Raw genomic sequence first — 17,600 nt, forward strand, 5'->3', positions numbered from 1 at the left:
CCCGCGAGCCCGGTGCCCAGGTGGGGTTTGGCGCCAGGCGAGGCGAGGCGAGGCGGCGCCGCCCGGGTTACCTGCGGCGAAGTGGAGCGGCGTGGACTTCCTGCCCGCCGTGTCGCGGCTGTTCACCTTCTCGGGCGTCACCAGTCTCTTGACTCGCTCCACGTCCCCGTTGCGGCACGCCTCGAACAGCTCGCGGGCGGCCGGCTCCATGGCCTCCGCCGCCGCGCCCGCGCAGGCCGCGCCCCCGCCGGCGCAGCGGCGGCCCGACATGATCCTGGCCGCCGCCGCCGCCAGCAGCAGCGCCAGCAACGGCAGTAGGAGCCCGGGCCCCGCGAGCAGGAGGGCGAGGCCCGCCGGAGGAGACACACTCAGGGCCTGGGCCGCTCAGCTCCCTCCGGTCACCGGGGTCGGCGCAGTCCCATGGCCGCGCCGCCGGGCGCCCCTCGCTGGGCCTCGGGAACCCCCGACTGCCCCGCGACGGCGGAGGCAGCTTGAACCCGACGTTCGAGACCCGAGGCGACGCGGCGGCGGAAGCTGGGAAAGCCCCTCCCTCCCGCCAGCACCGCGCCGTCCTGGGAGCGCGAGTGACGCGTGTTGCGCGTGCGCAGTGGCCGCAGCCCGGCCGGACCCGTTTCGGCGAGCGAGGGCGCGCGGAGGGGCTGGTGGGAAATGTGGCCGCGGGAGGAGAAGGGGATTCGGCCCACCGCCATCTTTGCGGTGGGTTTTACTGAAGTAGAACGACTCAGCTATTGTCCTTTTTTAAAGCGTGAATTTCCTTGCTTTGTTACACCGAGAAGAGCCTTTGAAAGCGTCATTCCCCCGCGATCTTGCATATTATATTGGAATTCTCACTGTGGAAGTTTCCCCCCCTTTTTTCAGCCCCACAATCCCTTTCTTCTGGGGGATTTATTTATCTTGTTTTCCTTTCCTGTTTCTTCCCTGCTCTCCACCTGATGGGAAGTTTGGGTGCGCTGCTTCAAGATCATTTAAGTGAAATTAGGAAGGCCATGGAAGTTTGTTCCAATTCTAAATTAATAATTGCGAGGTATGGCTCTGGTTAATTATTCTTTCCATAGTTGAGTTTAGCTGAGGACTAATCCAATGGCCCACAGGTACACCAGTATTACACTGACGTAGCTGAGGTGTGGATGTCTGGGACAAAGGTCAATGAACTGCAAAAAAATTTCTTCCGTTGCCTGAACTTCTTTAACCTGTTTTTCAGGTTTTGCTTGGAAATGTTGACTCACTACTGTGCTAGAAGATAGAGGATGTACACTTTTGGCAGCATTTTTATAATTATGAAAGTTACGGAAATATATATGTATCCATTAGAATAACTACTATAAAAAAAAAACAAAATAGGGTTGGTGAGAACATGGAGAAATTGGAACCTTTGTGCACTGCTGGTGGGACTATAAACTGGTGCAATGGCTATGGAAAACAGTATGGCATTTACTAAACCTTTAAAAATAGAACTGCTAAAAAAATAAAAATAGAACTGCTATGTGATGCAGTAACCCCACTTCTGGGCATAGAAAAAGGAATTGAAAGCAGGGTCTTGGAGAGATACTTGCATGCCCTTGTTCATAGCAGCATCTCTCTCTATAAAAGGCTAGTATGCTAAGTGTTTGTCCGGGTAATGACCTCAGGTAGCAATGCCCAGCTTCCGCTCCCTGGACTAGCCTCCCTGAAGTTTCTTTAGCCCAGGAACACGACTTGCTTTATAGCCAGGTGGAAACATTTTACACTGTAACCAAATGTCAGAGGTACTGGGGGTGAGGACTTCCTGTGCCTCATCTCATTTGATCCTCACAGAAATCCTGGAGTAGGTAGATAGGAGACTCGGTGGAATCCTATTTTCTTTTCATTAGCCGGAAAGCAGAGATTTAGAAAGCTTAGAAACTTGACCCGACTGAAAAGAAGTAAGAAATGGTGGACCTTGAAAATGACTTCAGGTTTTCTCACTGAGCAGAATATAGTCAAACACTGCTACAGTTAAATATTTCACCCTTTGTTCTTCCTGTGTGATCTACAATAATAATCTGCTTCGTGTTGATATTTACTGCTGTGTTGCTGACAAGTACCTGTAAGAGAAGTTGGGGTGCTTCACTGGGCTGGAAAAAGTTTAGCTAAATCAAAAAGCAGGTCTAATTAGGCAAGTTTATTCTATATCTATAAAAGGCTAAGTTGACTCGCACATGCGCAATACATAATAAAGCTCTCCCTGGCACCAATCACACTCGTGTGTTTCCATCTGTCATTGTCGAACATGAATTTGGTTGGCACTTCTATAGAGAAAGGGCAAATAGCAATATTAAAATATTTCTTCTAATTAATTTCCTTTCAATGTGCACAAATCTGTGCACCGGGCCACTAGTTATTTATAATAGCCAAGAGGTTAAAGCAACCCTGATGTCCATGAACAGGTGATTGGATAAACAAAATGTGGTGTATACATACAACAGAATATTATTCAGCTTTAAAAATAAGGAAATCCTGTCATGCTGCAGCATATACTAGTATGAACCTTGAGGACATCATACTAAGTGAAATAAGTCAATCCCCTTTGTCCCCAAATACTGTATGATTCCACTTATATGAGGTGTATTAATTAGGATTACCATATTAAATCCCACAGAATAGGTGGCTTTTTAAACAACAGAAATTAATTTTCTACAGTTCTTGAGACTTGACATCCAAGATCAGGGTTGGCAAGTCTTATTTCTCCTGAGGCCTCTCTCATTGACTTGCAGATAGCCATCTTCTTGCTGTGCCCTCATAGAGTCTCTTCTCTGTTCATATGCATTCTTGGTGTCTTTGTGTCCAAATTTTCTCATAAAAGGAAGCAAGTCAGATTGGATTAGGGCTCACTCATGTGGCCTTATTTAATCTTAATTTCATTTTTAAAGGCCTTATCTCCAATTATAGTCACATTCAGAGGTACTGGGGGTTAGGACTTCAACATGGATTTTGGGGGAGGATGCTATTCAGTTCATAACATGAGGCAAAAATAGAAGCAGAAAGTTGAGTAATGGTTAGTTACCAGGGGCTGGGGAGAAGAGGAAATAGGTTTATTGTTGAATGGGTATAGAGGTTCAGTTTCACAGCATGGAAATTTCTGAAGATCTATTGCATAATGTGAATATACTTAACACTATTGAACTATACATTTAAAAATGGTTAAGATGGCATTAAAAATGCAAAGAAAGTTGAATATCTTCATTGTTTGTGGTCTATTTGTATTTTTCTATTGGGTTGATTGGTGTTTCAGGTTTCTAAGGATATATTCCTAGAAGTGGGATTGGTGGGTCAAGAGGCAGTTCCATTTTTAATTTTTCCAGGAAATTCCATATTGTTTTCCACAGTGGCTGCACCAGTCTGCATTCCCACCAGCAGTGCACGAGGGTTCCCTTTTCTCCACATCCTCACCAGCACTTATTGATAGAGAAACTCTTACACAGATGCACTAGGAGACATGCACAGGATGTTTATTGCAGTTGCTTGCGGTAATCGAGAGTTGGGGATAAATTACATGTCCTTTATAAAAAAAAAATGGGTAAGGAAAATATATAAGCATAGGATTGAATATGATGCAATGAACAGAAGAAATGAGCTGGATTTTCATAGAGCAATATGAATAAACGAGGTTCACAAAAAATTAAAAACAATGCAATTGTCAGCAGTTTCATGTATGTAAGTTAATACACAAAAATACTATCAAATATTTTCAAGGACAAATACATGTATGAAGGTAGATTGAAAGAACATACATTAAATACATAAGAGAGACCTTATGATTTGATGCAAGCTTTCATCTTGGGGGAGCACATGCTCTAAGATGGAAAAGAAAAGGCAGAAAAAGTGAAGGGCAATGAAAAAGTGAAAAATGAAGTTTGGGACCAGGGACAGAGATTAACAAAAGACAATAAATAAATCAAAATTTTAAAAAAGATGAGGCTTAACCTGGATGGATAATACTAACTTGCCATGAAATTAATATTTTTTATTTAATTCTATACACCTGAGGTAAAAAAAATTCACCAAGGTATAACACTTTTTGAAAGAATTCTATTTTTATTTTATAAATATTTAGTTAGGTTATCTATACCAATATGAAATAAATGAAATAAATTTAACATTTTGCTTCAATCTTTTTTTAAAAAATGGCAAATTATTTTATTAGGTTAATGCAGAATACATTTAATAACATTTCTATTTCTCTGAAAAACTTAGCACGTTTATTTTGCTCCAATCTTGAATAAAATTTGTTTTCAACATGCTTTATTAATTATATATTTGTTTTTAAATTATGTATATATATATTTTTGTTTGTTTGTTGACAGCTCAATGGCAAGTTCTCATAATTTATTTAAATTCATAATTTGCTATAGGGCACACTAATTACTATACGGTTGGGATTTAGAGACCATCATATATCTGATGTTTAAAAATGAGAAATTTGCCCTAACTGGTTTGGCTCAGTGGATAGAGCGTCGGCCTGCGGACTCAAGTGTCCCAGGTTCAATTCCGGTCAAGGGCATGTACCTTGGTTACGGGCACATCCCCAGTAGGGAGTGTGCAGGAGTCAGCTGATCAATGTTTCTCTCTCATCAATGTTTCTAACTCTATCCTTCTCCCGTCCTCTCTGTAAAAAATCAATAAAATATATTTTTTTAAAAATGAGAAATTTTCCTATTCAGCAATCGAAGTTTCCGGAGCATAACCAATAACTTCACTGAAGGGGAAGCTCTAAAACTCTCTGGTTGAGTCTTCTACATTTAGCATGATAGATTAACTTATGGCAGAAAATTGCACTCTTTAAGAATAACTAGAGAAGTTGGGTTAAAAAAATTCTCTTTATGCATATTGGTAAGACAAGTAAGCATTTGAGAGGTCAAGATTCTGGAGAGGGGCAAACCATAAAGAGCTGAACTAACATTCCACAGCCATGTTTTTCCATGGGGAATTTCACAATTCTGTGCTCAAGGAATGTGCTGATATCCAATTAAAGTCTTGGGCAAAGGGAAACCATCTGCTGAAAGGCAGAGAAACCATCAGAGCATTTGGCAATCCTTTGGTTTTAAAGAGACAAAGTGGAAGCTGCAGGGGCAGAAAATTGAGCCCAATTGGTCAGAGTTTGTTTTTTGTTTTGTTTTGTTTTGTTTTGTTTTTAGCCATTTTGCTGAATTCTAAAGCTGTGAAAGACAGGAAGGAGGCTAAGAAGCTAGGCAGAAATTTTCTGAAAAGTAGTGTGGAGTTTCTGGCTGTCCCAGGCAACCAAGGGATCAATGATTAGAGTTTAAGACAGGTCATGGAGGAGGGGAACCACCCAGGGTTTTAGTCTGAACCCTGAGGCTATGCTGTACTATGGGAGTGATGAGAGGAGGCAGAAAGAACTAGAACTGCAGCTTAATCTTGAGTCAGCTCAGCCCCTGCTTGGACTAAGGTGATCAGTCTAACTTTGCCTCCCCAGGAGAGGAAATGGTGAATGCACTCGTGATTTCCTCATCCCAGAGCTTCTACAATTTTTCAACACAATATCTAAATATCAGAATATCAGGCATACCAAGAAATAGAGAAAAATGACCAAAAACATAAGAAAAAACAGGTGATTTAGAGTTATAGATACCAGTCAAATATTAAATATAACTGTGATGAATATATTTAAGAAAATAGAGCCCAGCCTACGTGGCTCAGTGGTTGAGCAGCAACCTACGAACCAGGAGGTCATGATTTGATTCCTGTTAGGGCACATGCCTGGGTTGTGGGCTCAATACCCAGTAGGGGGTGTGCAGGAGGCAGCCAATCAATGATTCTCTCTCATCATTGATGTTTCTATCTTTGTCTCCAGCTCCCTTCCTCTCTGAAATCAATAAAAATATATTTTAAAAAATAAAAAATAAATAAAGGAAACAGAGAGAAAGGAGAAAATAGATTAAGAAAAAGAGAATTTCACCAGAAACAAATGGGACATAGCAAACAGATCTAACATACATATAATGAAAGATTCAGGAAACTAGGAGTAAAAGGGGGAGCAAATGATCCAAGATGGGAAAAGAAAATACAGAAAAAGTGAAGGGCAATGAAAAGTTAAAAATATGGGTGAAAATGAATGGACTTTGATGGTATGAAAGAGCAATAATGTTCTTTGAAATTTAAAATACGTAGAATTAAATGCATGATACCAATACCACAAATGGCAGGAAGTGGTAAATTGAGTTAAAGTGTTCTTCAGTCCCAGCATTGTCAGGGAAGTAGTAAAAGTAATAATTAATTAAGGCTGTATTGAGGGTTAAATTGTGTTCCTCCAAAAAGATATTTATATTCTAACTCCCAATACTCAGAATGTGACCTTACTAATATTTGGAAATATGGTCATTGCAGGTATAGTTCCTGAAGTAGAGGTGAGGTCATACTGGAGTAGGGTGGGACCATAATCCAATATAGTGTGCTTATAAGAAAACAGTCATGCCCTGGCTGGTTTGGCTCAGTGGATGGAGCCTACAGACAGAAGGACCCTGGGTTTGATTCCAGTCAGGGGCACATGCCAGGGTTGTGGGCTTGATCCTCAGTGGGGGGCATACAGGAGGCAGCTAATTGATGATTCTTTCTCATTACTGATGTTTCTATCTCTCTCTCCCTCTCCCTTCCTCTCTAAAATCAATAAAAATATATTTAAAAAGAAAACAGTCATGTGAAGACACAGAGATATAGGGAGAATGTCATATGAAGATGTTGACAGATGTTTGAATGATTCCTCTGTAAGCCAAGGGATGCCAAGGATTGCTGGCTATCACCAGAAACTATGAGAGAGGCATAGAATAGTTCTTCCTCAGGCCCCTTCAGAAAGAACCAATCCTGCTGACACCTTGATATTTGGAATTTTTGTTCCTAAACTATGACAGAATACATTTCTGTTGTTTTAAGCCATCCAGTTTGTTGTAATTTTTATGGCAGTCCTAGGAAACTAATACAGACTTAAAAAATTACAATATTTAGGCTAACCACTAAAAAATAGCTAAAAAGTATAAATAGCTAGCCCTGGCCAGTGTGTTCAGTGGTTAGACCATTGGCTCATGCACCAAAGGGTCTTGGGTTCGATTTCTGGTCAAGGGCAGTACCTAGGTTGAGTAGGATCCCTGCCTCACTTGCTCGGTCAGGGTGAGTGTGGGTCAGGGTGAGTGTTGGAGGCAATGAATCAATTGGATGGATTTTTATCTCTCCTCTCTTTCTCTCTCTCTCTCTCTCTCTCTCTCTCTCTCTCTCTCTCTCTCTCTCTTTCTCCCTTCCCTATCACCCTCCCTTCCACTCTCTCTAAACAATCAATAGAGTCCTCGCCAGCTTGGCTAAGTGGATAGAGCGTTGGCCTGCAGACCGAAGGGTCCCAGTTTCCATTCAGGTCAAGGGCAAGCACCTCGATTGCAGGCTCCTCCCTGGCCCAGGGACTTGTGCAGGAGGCAACCAATCGATGTGTTTCTCTCACATTGATATTTCTTTCTGTCTTTCCCTCTCTCCTCCACTGTCTCTAAAAATCAATGAAAAAAATATCCTTGGGTGAGGATTAAAAAAAAAAAATCAATGGAAGAAATATCCTCTGGTGAGGATTAACAAACAAAAAAGTATAACTAACTAATAGATGGGAAAAAAAGAAAAATAGTATTATTTAATTAACCCAAAAGAAGATAAGAAAGATTAAAAAACACCTGGGTGAGATATAAAACAAGTAATAAAGTAGTAGATATTATCATAATATTATATATTAATTATTACATTAAATGTACATGAACCAAATATTCCAATTAAACACTTGTCAGTTTGGATAGAATAAAACTCCTACTATATACTGCTTATAAGAAATATACCTTGATATAAGTCATAGAAAATTTGAAAGTAAAAGAATTAAAGAGCATATCATGCAGATGCTAACCAAAGGAAAACTGATGCAGCTATATCAATATCATATAAGAACACTTTAAGGCAGACATTACTGGAAATAAGCATTACTGGAGAAAAGATGCAAAACAAATGCCAACACTCAATAGCAATAGCCAATCTCTTCTCCTAAATATCAAACACTTAATTTTTATAATCAACAAGTACTTTTTAAAAAAATATTTTTTAAATTGATTGCAGAGAGGAAGGGAGAAGGAGAGAGAGATAGAAACATCAATGATGAGAGAGAATCATTGATCAGCTGCCTCCTGCAAATCTCACATTGGGGATCAAGCCCGTAACCCAGGCATATGCCCTGACCGGGAATCGAACCATGACCACCTGGTTGATAGGTCGATGCTCAACCACTTAGCCACACTGGCCGGGCAACAAGTACTTTTTGATCTGAAAATATGAACAATTCCAGAGATAATTTTTATATATGTCTTTCAGTCTTTTTTTTGGGGGGGGCGGTGAAACTCCTTATTCTTTAAGGAAATTCTCAGATGTTGTTTAAGGCTACGAACTCAAAACAAGTACTAAATAAGTCCCAGAGATCTAATACACAATATAGTGAATATAGACAATGATATCTATCTATCTATATAAAAGCCTAAGTGACCATTACAACTGAGCAACCAGAATGACCGGAACAACCTGTCAACCAGTCACTATGATGCGCACTGACCACTGGGGACAGATGCTCAACACAGGAGCTGCCCCCTGGTGGTCAGTGTGCTCCCACAGGGAGAGTGCCGCTCAGCCAGAAGCAGGGCTAACGGCTGGCAAGTGCAGCTGCAGTGGTGGGAGCCTCTCTCGACTCCACAGCAGTGCTACTGAGCAGCGGTGGCAGGTGCAGCAGGCCAGGCTGTAGCTGTGCACTGGCTCGGGCTCCTCCCTGGCCGCCTGCCGCTTGGTGCACTGCTACGTCCCTCGGGGGATGTCCGACTGCTGGTTTAGGCCCCATCCCTGCAGGCCAGCCTTGCGAGAGGGTGCAGGCCAGGCCAAGGAGCCCCCCCCCCCGCCCCTGTGCACAAATCCATGTACTGGGCCTCTAGTTGTATGATAATAACCAAACTTGCTAAGAGATGATTATTCCAGCCATTAAAAAGAAATGATAATTATATAAAGTGATAGTGGTGCTAATTATCTCTACAATGGCAATTATACTATAATATATAAGTGTAACAAGTTAACATGTTATACATGTTAAATTTACATAATGCTATAGGTCAACTATATTTCAATTTTAAAAAGAAAAATTTCAATATGAAACAAACAAAATTTCTATTTTTTAAAAAATATTTTACCGATTTCTTAGAGGAAGGGAGAGAGATAGAGAGTCAGAAACGTCGATGAGAGAGAAACATCGATCAGCTGCCTCCTGCACACCCCCTGGGGATGTGCCCACAACCCAGGTACATGCCCTTGACCGGAATTGAACCTGGGACCCTTGAGTCCACAGGCCGAAGCTCTATCCACTGAGCCAAACCGGTTTCGGCCAAAATTTCTATTTTTTAAGAGTACATTACACTTTTAACATTTATTGACATTTTCCAAAGTGAGGCCTAAAAAATAGAATCATAAAAGCTTTGTCTGAGTGAGTTTACTAAATGGCTGCATAAAAGGTGATTTTTAAAACGTGCAAATTGCCGCAAGGGGGCATTACTCTTACAGTTCTTGGTAAAGTCTGCCATCTAGTGGAAATAGTTCTACTGATTTTTTTTAAAGACTGGCAAATAGAGTGAATGTGAACCTTCAGTTCAATTGCAAACTGTAATGCTGGTTTAAGGCTTAAAAAGAAATTAAAAAAGTATTCAGTGTTCACATACTTCCTTGTCTTATGTCCAGGTCTGGTAGCAAAATTGAGGGTCAGGTTGCGGGGTCAGAAGATAAATTAGTGCTTTGTACAAGGTCCAGGGAATAGGTTGCCATTAGAATAGAGAGCTCTGGACACCAATAAGCCTTGCTTTGACTGCATTGAATGCAATCTCAAGGCAGCAGAAGAAGACAATTTTGTGGAATAGAAGGAAGTTTTACAATGAAAGCTCAACAACTAGCAGCTAGTTGTGATGTAGGAAATTCAGCTAGTTAGTAGTCATCAACTCGATTAGAGTCCCAGGATAAAATGTCCTTTAAGCTGATGGTTTAAATAACGAAAGCATTGTGCTATACTAAGCACGCCCAAAAGACTCCAGTTATGAGAAGGAACGGTTTAAAGCAGAGTCTGAATTAGGGGTGAGAAGACCTGAGGTAGGTCTGCTTTTGGTGTGTACAGTTTATATGACTCTGTTCATTTTACTTATTCAAATTACTGGGTTTTGTTTGTTAATAGGCATAGTATAGTGTAGTAATAACACCCATTCCCATGACTCATACCTAGGAAGAGGACAACTCTGTTCTTTCAGTTCCTACCTAAAACTTTGATGCCAGTTGTGAATCAGTGCTACCCAGAGGCACAGATCAAACCACATTGTCATCATACTTAGCCATCAATGTGTTTTCTCTGACTTTTGATGTCTGTGGACCACTTAATAGAATTTTAGACCATATGCAAACCACCAATTTTAGGTTAAAAACTCTATTAGCATTAAAAAAAAATCTCAGTTTATTTTAAAACTGTGAACCTGAAAGCATTTCAGATTGGACTTTTGATGAAAATTGTCTATTCTGTTGTTTGAAAGATAAAGTAAAGGCAATCAAGAAACTCATGAAACTTGTCGAATGTGGTATTTTATAGTTTTTATTTTTTTTCAAAATTTGATTACTTTGGTGGAGACTTCCAGGAAAAGAAAGGTATGAGTTTATATTTATTTATAAAGGATTTGATAGTAACTCAGTTTGAAATTTAGTGTTTCTACTCTGTTGACTAGCCTTTTAAAATATATACATATTATTGATTTTTTACAGAGAGGAAGGGAGAGGGATAGAGATCCAGAAACATCAATGAGAGAGAAACATCAATCAGCTGCTTCCTGCACACCCCCTACTGGGTATGTGCCTGCAACCAAGGTACATGCCCTTGACCAGAATGGAACCTGGGACCCTTCAGCCTGCAGGACAACACTCTATCCACTGAGCCAAACCAGTTAGGGCTGTTGATTAGACTTTTGAGAAATACGTATTCCAGCACGTGTTGCTTTTATTCATATAGTTCTTGGGTGTCAGTTAGTTATTCTGCCTAGTTGTTTATTTTAAATATGAAGTGTATGGTAATTTAAGTAATGGGAGCCATTTGGACAAAAAGAATAGCAGCACGGATCTGGATCAACTAGTTACTAATTCACGCAGATTTATGATAGACTGTGGTTTATTCTTTAGTATAAGATGTTTCTTCATAATATTTGAGCATGAATGCTCTTTTTATTCAACTGCAGAAATTGGCTGTACGTTTGTGTTTGTGTTTTGTTTTGTGTTAAATAAAAACATAAATAGAATTTTGGTTTAAAAACATTTCAATTGTTGGAAAAATTTATTAGTAACGGTTTTCTGTCTTTTGTTTCTTTTCATGCTACTTCTGTCCCCAGTTTTAAAGCTTTGGAAACATTTTGAATTCCTTCCTCTGCCTTGTACATGTCTAGCTTTATGTCATTGACCAGGTTCTGTCAGTTGCTCCCTCACCAAATTTCATCCCCTCCCCACCCCCATTCATCATTGTACTTCAAGCTTTTAGCATGATTTCTGAACTACTGAGATAGCATGATTCGCCCTCAGTTGTCTTCAGTCTGTGAAACGCTGCTGCAGGCTTGACCCTCACCCCTCCGTAGTGTGGGAATGTCGCCCTGTGCTGAGTCTCCAGTGCTTTTCTCTTTGTCTCCTGGGTACATTAGCCGAACACTCAGTGACTCGTGCCCTCCACAGTTCGTTTTTCTTCCTAATGCTGTCCCACTCGTGTTTTGTATATATATATATTTTAGCTAAACTGGTCTGATAATTTATTTAACATGCTTTTACTATTTGGACTATAGCATTGCACTCCTGTTATTCTCAATAGCTTGTACTTCCTCGCTCTTACTCTTGCCCGAGCCCCTCCTTTCTTATGAATGGCAAAACTTTGGTCTTTACTGCTGTTTCAACCCTTCATGCTGTTGTAGTAAATATTATCTATCCAATTATTTGTTATTTACTAGTCAGTTTTATTTTGCCCATCCTCTTCTATGTTTGAATCTTGTATTCCTGACTATATTGTCCATCTCTGAAGACTGTGAATCATGTTGTTTGCTTCCTTTTACCCTTGCACATAGCCTTTTACCACCATTGTTGACAAGTGCATTAAAATCTGAAAGCAAGTTTAAAAAATAAATTAAAAATAAAGCATATTAAAATGATCTATAATAATAAAAGCTTAATATCCTAATTAGACCGGATGACCTTCCAGACGAAGCTGGTGCTGCGAGGGAAGCCTGGGTCCCAGGTGCCTGCCGGTGGCTGGAGGGAAGCCCAAGTCCCTGGTGCCAGAGGGAAGCCGGTGCCAGCAGCTGGGGGAAGGAAGGCCTACTCTTGCGTGAATTTCGTGCATTGGGCCTCCAGTTAACACATTTCGTACCGCTCAGGAGTTTTCTCGTGTTTCGCGCGCCAGCTGTTAAGGACCGCTCACGAGTGTTCTCGTTTTTCACGCCCATGGAAAAAGGAGGGAATCTAGATACTTATGTAAATTTTGTTTGGTCCCTCTTCATAGAGGAAAATGTTTTGCGCAGTACCATACGTTAAAAAAGTACTAGGAACTTTAATTGTTTAATTGTTTTTGTAAATAAAAATGTTATAACTATTGAAAAACAACACCTAAAGTGCATTATGATGATTTAAATAACGTGCAGTTTGCCCAAAAATGTGTGGTCCCTGGCGTATGTCTTAGAGATTTCTATGCGGTACGCAATGTGTTAATAATAATATCTGATAGGTTTGATCATGGATGACCTGAATTGTAGTTTGGATTTTTAAATAAGTGATTTTAGAGAGGGAAGAATGGAAGGGGGGGCGGGGGAGAGAAAGAGAAACAGCGACCTGAGAGAGAGAGATATACATTGATCAGTTGCCTCCACTATGTGCTCCAACCTGGGATGGAACCCAAAACCCAGGCATGTGCCCTGACCAAGAATCAAACCTGTGACCCTTCAATGCATAGGACGACACTCCAACCAACTGAGCCACACCAGCCAGGGCTGTAGGTCAGATTTTATGCAGAAGTTTTCTTTTCTTGCTCGTTATTTTCTTCTAAACTAGAAAATGCAAATTCACAATTATAAGCCATCAGAAGTGGGAGCTAATGTGTGCAGACTTTGTCAGATAGTTTTGGATTTTTTGATTGAATACAGATTCAAAAGTGTTGGAGAGATTTTTCTCTGAATAGCACATTTGGTTTTCTTCTCAGTCAGATGCTATTGTTTCAAATGTTTCAAACATTTGGATGTCTAGCAACACACTCTTTGGTTGTATGTGGCTCTAAGAAATATTACTTGATATTCTGTTGAAGCATCTGGTTGTAATGTTAGAATATGCCCAATTATATATCATAGATTTCTTTCTTTGAAGAGTAAAGAGAATCAAGTGCTGGCAGAGTGAAATTATCGACTATTGAATCATTTTTTCACTACGATTCAGTTTTCTTATGAAATATCAGTCCTTTAACCTCAGCATTATAAACATCATGATATTTTTTATCTTAAAAAACAAGAGGTTCTGGTTAGTCAAGATACCAGGTATATTTCTGAGACATACATATTAAGGAATCTACTTGAAATTTTAAAAATGGTCTTTACAGCATGATCAGAATAGATGATGATTCAGGGTAGAACAATATTTTATTCTCTGTCTTCAAAGTTTGAAATTTATTCTCTGTCTTCAAAGTGGATGCATTTGGGGCATCCACTCCACTCACTCCTCTGCCAAAAAAAAAAAAAAAAAAAATCTCCTGCACCCTTTCATCATGTATTTGCTTTGCCTATATATCTAATCTTTTCAGATAAAGTTGTTCCAAGCACGTTTGGACATATCTGATCTTAAAAAAAAAAATTGCTTTTGAATTTGCCTTTGAAAAGGAGCTGTAAAAAACTGATTTATAACAGATGTTATATTTTTCCCAAATCACAATAATTAGAAACAAAGAGCTCCAAGCCTCAAACCAAAATGTAAATGGAATAAGAAATAAAATGAAATACGTTATATAACACTATTTAACGTAAAATCACATGTACATGATATATTTTGTAAGAATGCCTATAAACAAAAAGATACTTATTTAATTGCTACAGAGGAATGGAAGGGATGCTCACATACGTCCCTCTTGGCTCATAATAGTAAGAGTGGAAATTTAGGGATGGGGAAGGGTTTGAAGGAAGTTCCCTAGATTCCCTAGGTATTCCATATATATTCTCTCACTAAATCTTCACAACAACCCTGTGAGGTGGGTTATTATCGCTATTTTACAAATGAGAAAGTTGAGACCCAGAAAAGCTAATCATATGTCACATAGTTTTTGAGTGGTGGAATTGGGACTCAAATCTTGATTAATTCTTAGGAAAGGGTTAATAAAAATCATGGATATGCTTGAATCTGTTTGGCCTAGTCCTCACACTAGACAACCAATGCTTACATAACGTAGATGTTGTTGGGAGTTATTTATTATTTCTATAGCACAATATGTCATATTATATCCTAAGGAAAAATCAAACCCAGAATATGAGAGGAACTTAACCTATAATTAGAAGCATCTTTTTTTTTTTTTGTTCAATTCTCCTAGCTATGTGGTGTTTTTCCATGGCCTTTAAAAGCATATTTGTTACTCTATAACTGTGTTAAAAATAGAAAAACCAGTCCTCTGGGTTGTACATATAATGCTGCAATCAAACTGAAATCTTACTCTCCAGCTAGTTACTCATTAAGTAGAGCATATGATAATCAGAGATTTGACATTGGAATTGGTTAAAGTTGAAGTTGGAACTCTGGATTGATTGCCTATTAAATTCATGTCGATCCAGTGGGAAAAAAGTTTATAATGGTTAAATTTTGTTATCATAATGTGATTTTGGTATAATGTGAGTATGCAACCTTCCAAAATAAAAATTTCCTGAATAAAAAGTTCACATTTCTCCTTAAAAGCACTATGAATGCTAAACATACCTGTATTCAGATTTATAAAGAAATAAATGATCTATTGAGTCAAATCCTATTCATATGTAGTTTTTATATATTGACCTTAAAATTTCCATTACAGATTATCCACAATTCACTTTAGTTTTTAAAATTTCTTTTGTTTAAGTAGAGGTCAGGGAAAAAATGAGGCCAGGGAACAGAAAAGGGAAAATGGGAAATGCCATAGTTACTGGTGACAAAAAATGTTTCTTTTAATTGAATGGGGAAAGAAAATAGACCAAAAAGAGAAGTAAAAACTGGAATGACTCACCATTGGTAAGGGGACAACAGTAATATAAATTTCTCTCTTTCTTTGTTATAAAATATTTCAAAAAGTGAAGTGGCTTGGTGAAATGTGGGTACAAACTGAGAAACAATAAAACGTTTGGCTTTTTGTTTTGGATGCTATATTTCCAAGGCTACAAACCCAACCTGGAAAAGCTTACTTGGTATGTCCTCTGCCAAAGACATCACCTAATGACTGCAATAAAGAAAGCAGGCAGTGTCCACACTGGGAGAAGAATTTTGTCTTCCTTTTACATCATAGACTGGCACCCTTTTAAAATGAGGGTGCCAAAGTTCCTCCTCCCTTCCCTTTGGCATGTTGAGGCAGCTCATGACGAGCAGCTTTGGCTATGGCTTCTACACAGAGAGGGAGCAGGATAGCCCATAACACTGAAGTGGAGGAAGAGGCAGGTAGCAGACAGTCGTAGGCAGCAGGGAGGTGGGGATGTGTTGGTAATCAATTTCGGCACAGCCTAAATGCTGTTGGGTGCCAATTTATGATCTGACTTAAAACACATATTTTTGATTTGATGGTGAGGGTAATAGTGGTGCTGGGTGAAAGGGGAGGAGTGGGACTGGGTAGTGGTGGTAAATGTCTAAGCAAATGAGTTTTTGTGAAGGAAAGACTTTGCTGTGAGCAATTGGTTAAAACAGGTGGAATCCTGCAGAATTTTCTAAAAGGAGGATTTGATTCTTCATTTATTGATGCTATTTATAGTTATCCCACTGAACAACGTAATCCAGGATTTATCTTTAGCCTAATAGCTTTCTGATAACTCTTGAAATATGACATTTACGTTCAAACATTCATTGGCCAAGTGGTCGTGTAAACTGGCAGGACAGCCCAGCTGGTGTGGCTCAGTGGCTGAGCATCGACTTATGAACCAGGAGGTCATGGTTCGATTCTTGGTCAGGGCACATGCCCGGGTTGCGGGCTCGATTCCCAGTGGGGGCGTGCAGGAGGCAGCCAATCCATGATTCTCTCTCTTTCTCGCTTCTCCCTTCCTCTCCAAAATCAATAAAAACATATTAAAAAAACAAACAAACTGGCAGAACAGGGCTCTGTCCTCTTTCCATTCAACAACTATTCATCTCATTCTTAGTGTTCTAATTGCAATGTGGAAGATTTTTTAAAAGTACATTGCATTCTAGGGGATTTATTTGTGAGCAGGAAATTTTGAATCTAGTAAGGGAAATCATCTATAACTCACACAAAACGGTTTATAGTAATATGTATATATGAGAATGCTTGAGTCTAAAAACTGTAACAATTTAATTAAAAACAATTCTACTGTGGTATGGAAAGGTTATCTGGAGAAGATTGGATTTTGACTTGGGCTCAAGAGATGGAGCAGGATTTAGATAAGAGAGATGTGTTCTAAATTGCCATCACTTGATTTAACATTTAGAAGAAAATGTATGATGTACATATACATATGTAATTCAAAATAAGGCAATTTGAAAATTGTAAACCACAAAATGTGCACATATGATGAAAATAAAATAGATTATTCCAGATTCTCTGGTTGCAAAATTCCTCTCTCTTTCTCTCTCCCCTCTGCTTTGCTAATGTTTTAAATACCTACTTACTTTGTCTATTATGTTATCCAGCAATGGGGGAATGGTGACGTCGATGGCTTAGATATAATAAGGAATAGAGGACAATAAGAAAAGTTTTTTATTATTTATTTGAGCAGGAAGATATTAGGAAATAGGTAAATCCAATGGTATTGTGTGATTAGGTTTTACAATCTTTGAATGCTAACTAGGTGAACATTATCTGATAGATTTTGAGAAGCCATTAAAGGTTTTAGAGTGTGGTGGTAGATTTCATTTATGATCCTCTATTTTAGTGTAAGAAACAGATAAAGACAGAGTAGAGGAAGTTGAGACTAGGTGATGCATGTTCAGGTAGAGGGGATAGCATGAGTAAAGGCCTGGAAGTGACATGTAGTATTGGCTTAACTAAGAACCCAAAAGAAGTTTGGTGAGACTGTCAAGTATGAGTTGTAGGCACAATGCTCAGTAGGGATCAAGGAAGCAAGTTCTGAAATCTACCAGTGTTGGGGAGCAGGGAGGGTGGCTGAGAAAGTGATTATAGAAGTGAGACTTGAGCTGAATCTTTTTTTTTTTTTTTTTTTTTCTTTTTTTTTTTTTTTTTTTTTTTTTTTTTTTTTTATTGCTTAAAGTATTACAAAGGGTATTACATATGTGTCCATTTTATCCCCCCGCCCTAGACAGTCCCCTAGCCT

At 39.3% G+C, this 17,600-nt stretch overlaps 1 protein-coding gene across 4 annotated transcripts in view; it reads right to left on the bottom strand.

The window, feature by feature from the left end:
• TNKS2 (tankyrase 2) overlaps positions 1-551 on the bottom strand; it is a 59,422-nt gene extending 58,871 nt beyond the window's left edge. The window contains exon 1 of one of the 4 annotated variants that reach the window (XM_036336620.1): positions 72-550. In XM_036336620.1, the coding sequence (XP_036192513.1) occupies positions 72-270 (199 nt within the window). In that variant the 5' untranslated portion in view covers positions 271-550. Of the gene's footprint in view, positions 1-71 lie in introns of all 4 variants that reach the window. The other 3 variants (XM_036336619.1, XM_036336621.1, XM_036336623.1) reach the window with 3 other exon arrangements.
• Positions 552-17,600: the final 17,049 nt, after the last annotated feature.

The sequence above is a fragment of the Myotis myotis genome, unplaced genomic scaffold, assembly GCF_014108235.1.
Source record: "Myotis myotis isolate mMyoMyo1 unplaced genomic scaffold, mMyoMyo1.p scaffold_m19_p_15, whole genome shotgun sequence".
Classification (NCBI taxonomy): Eukaryota; Metazoa; Chordata; class Mammalia; order Chiroptera; family Vespertilionidae; genus Myotis; species Myotis myotis.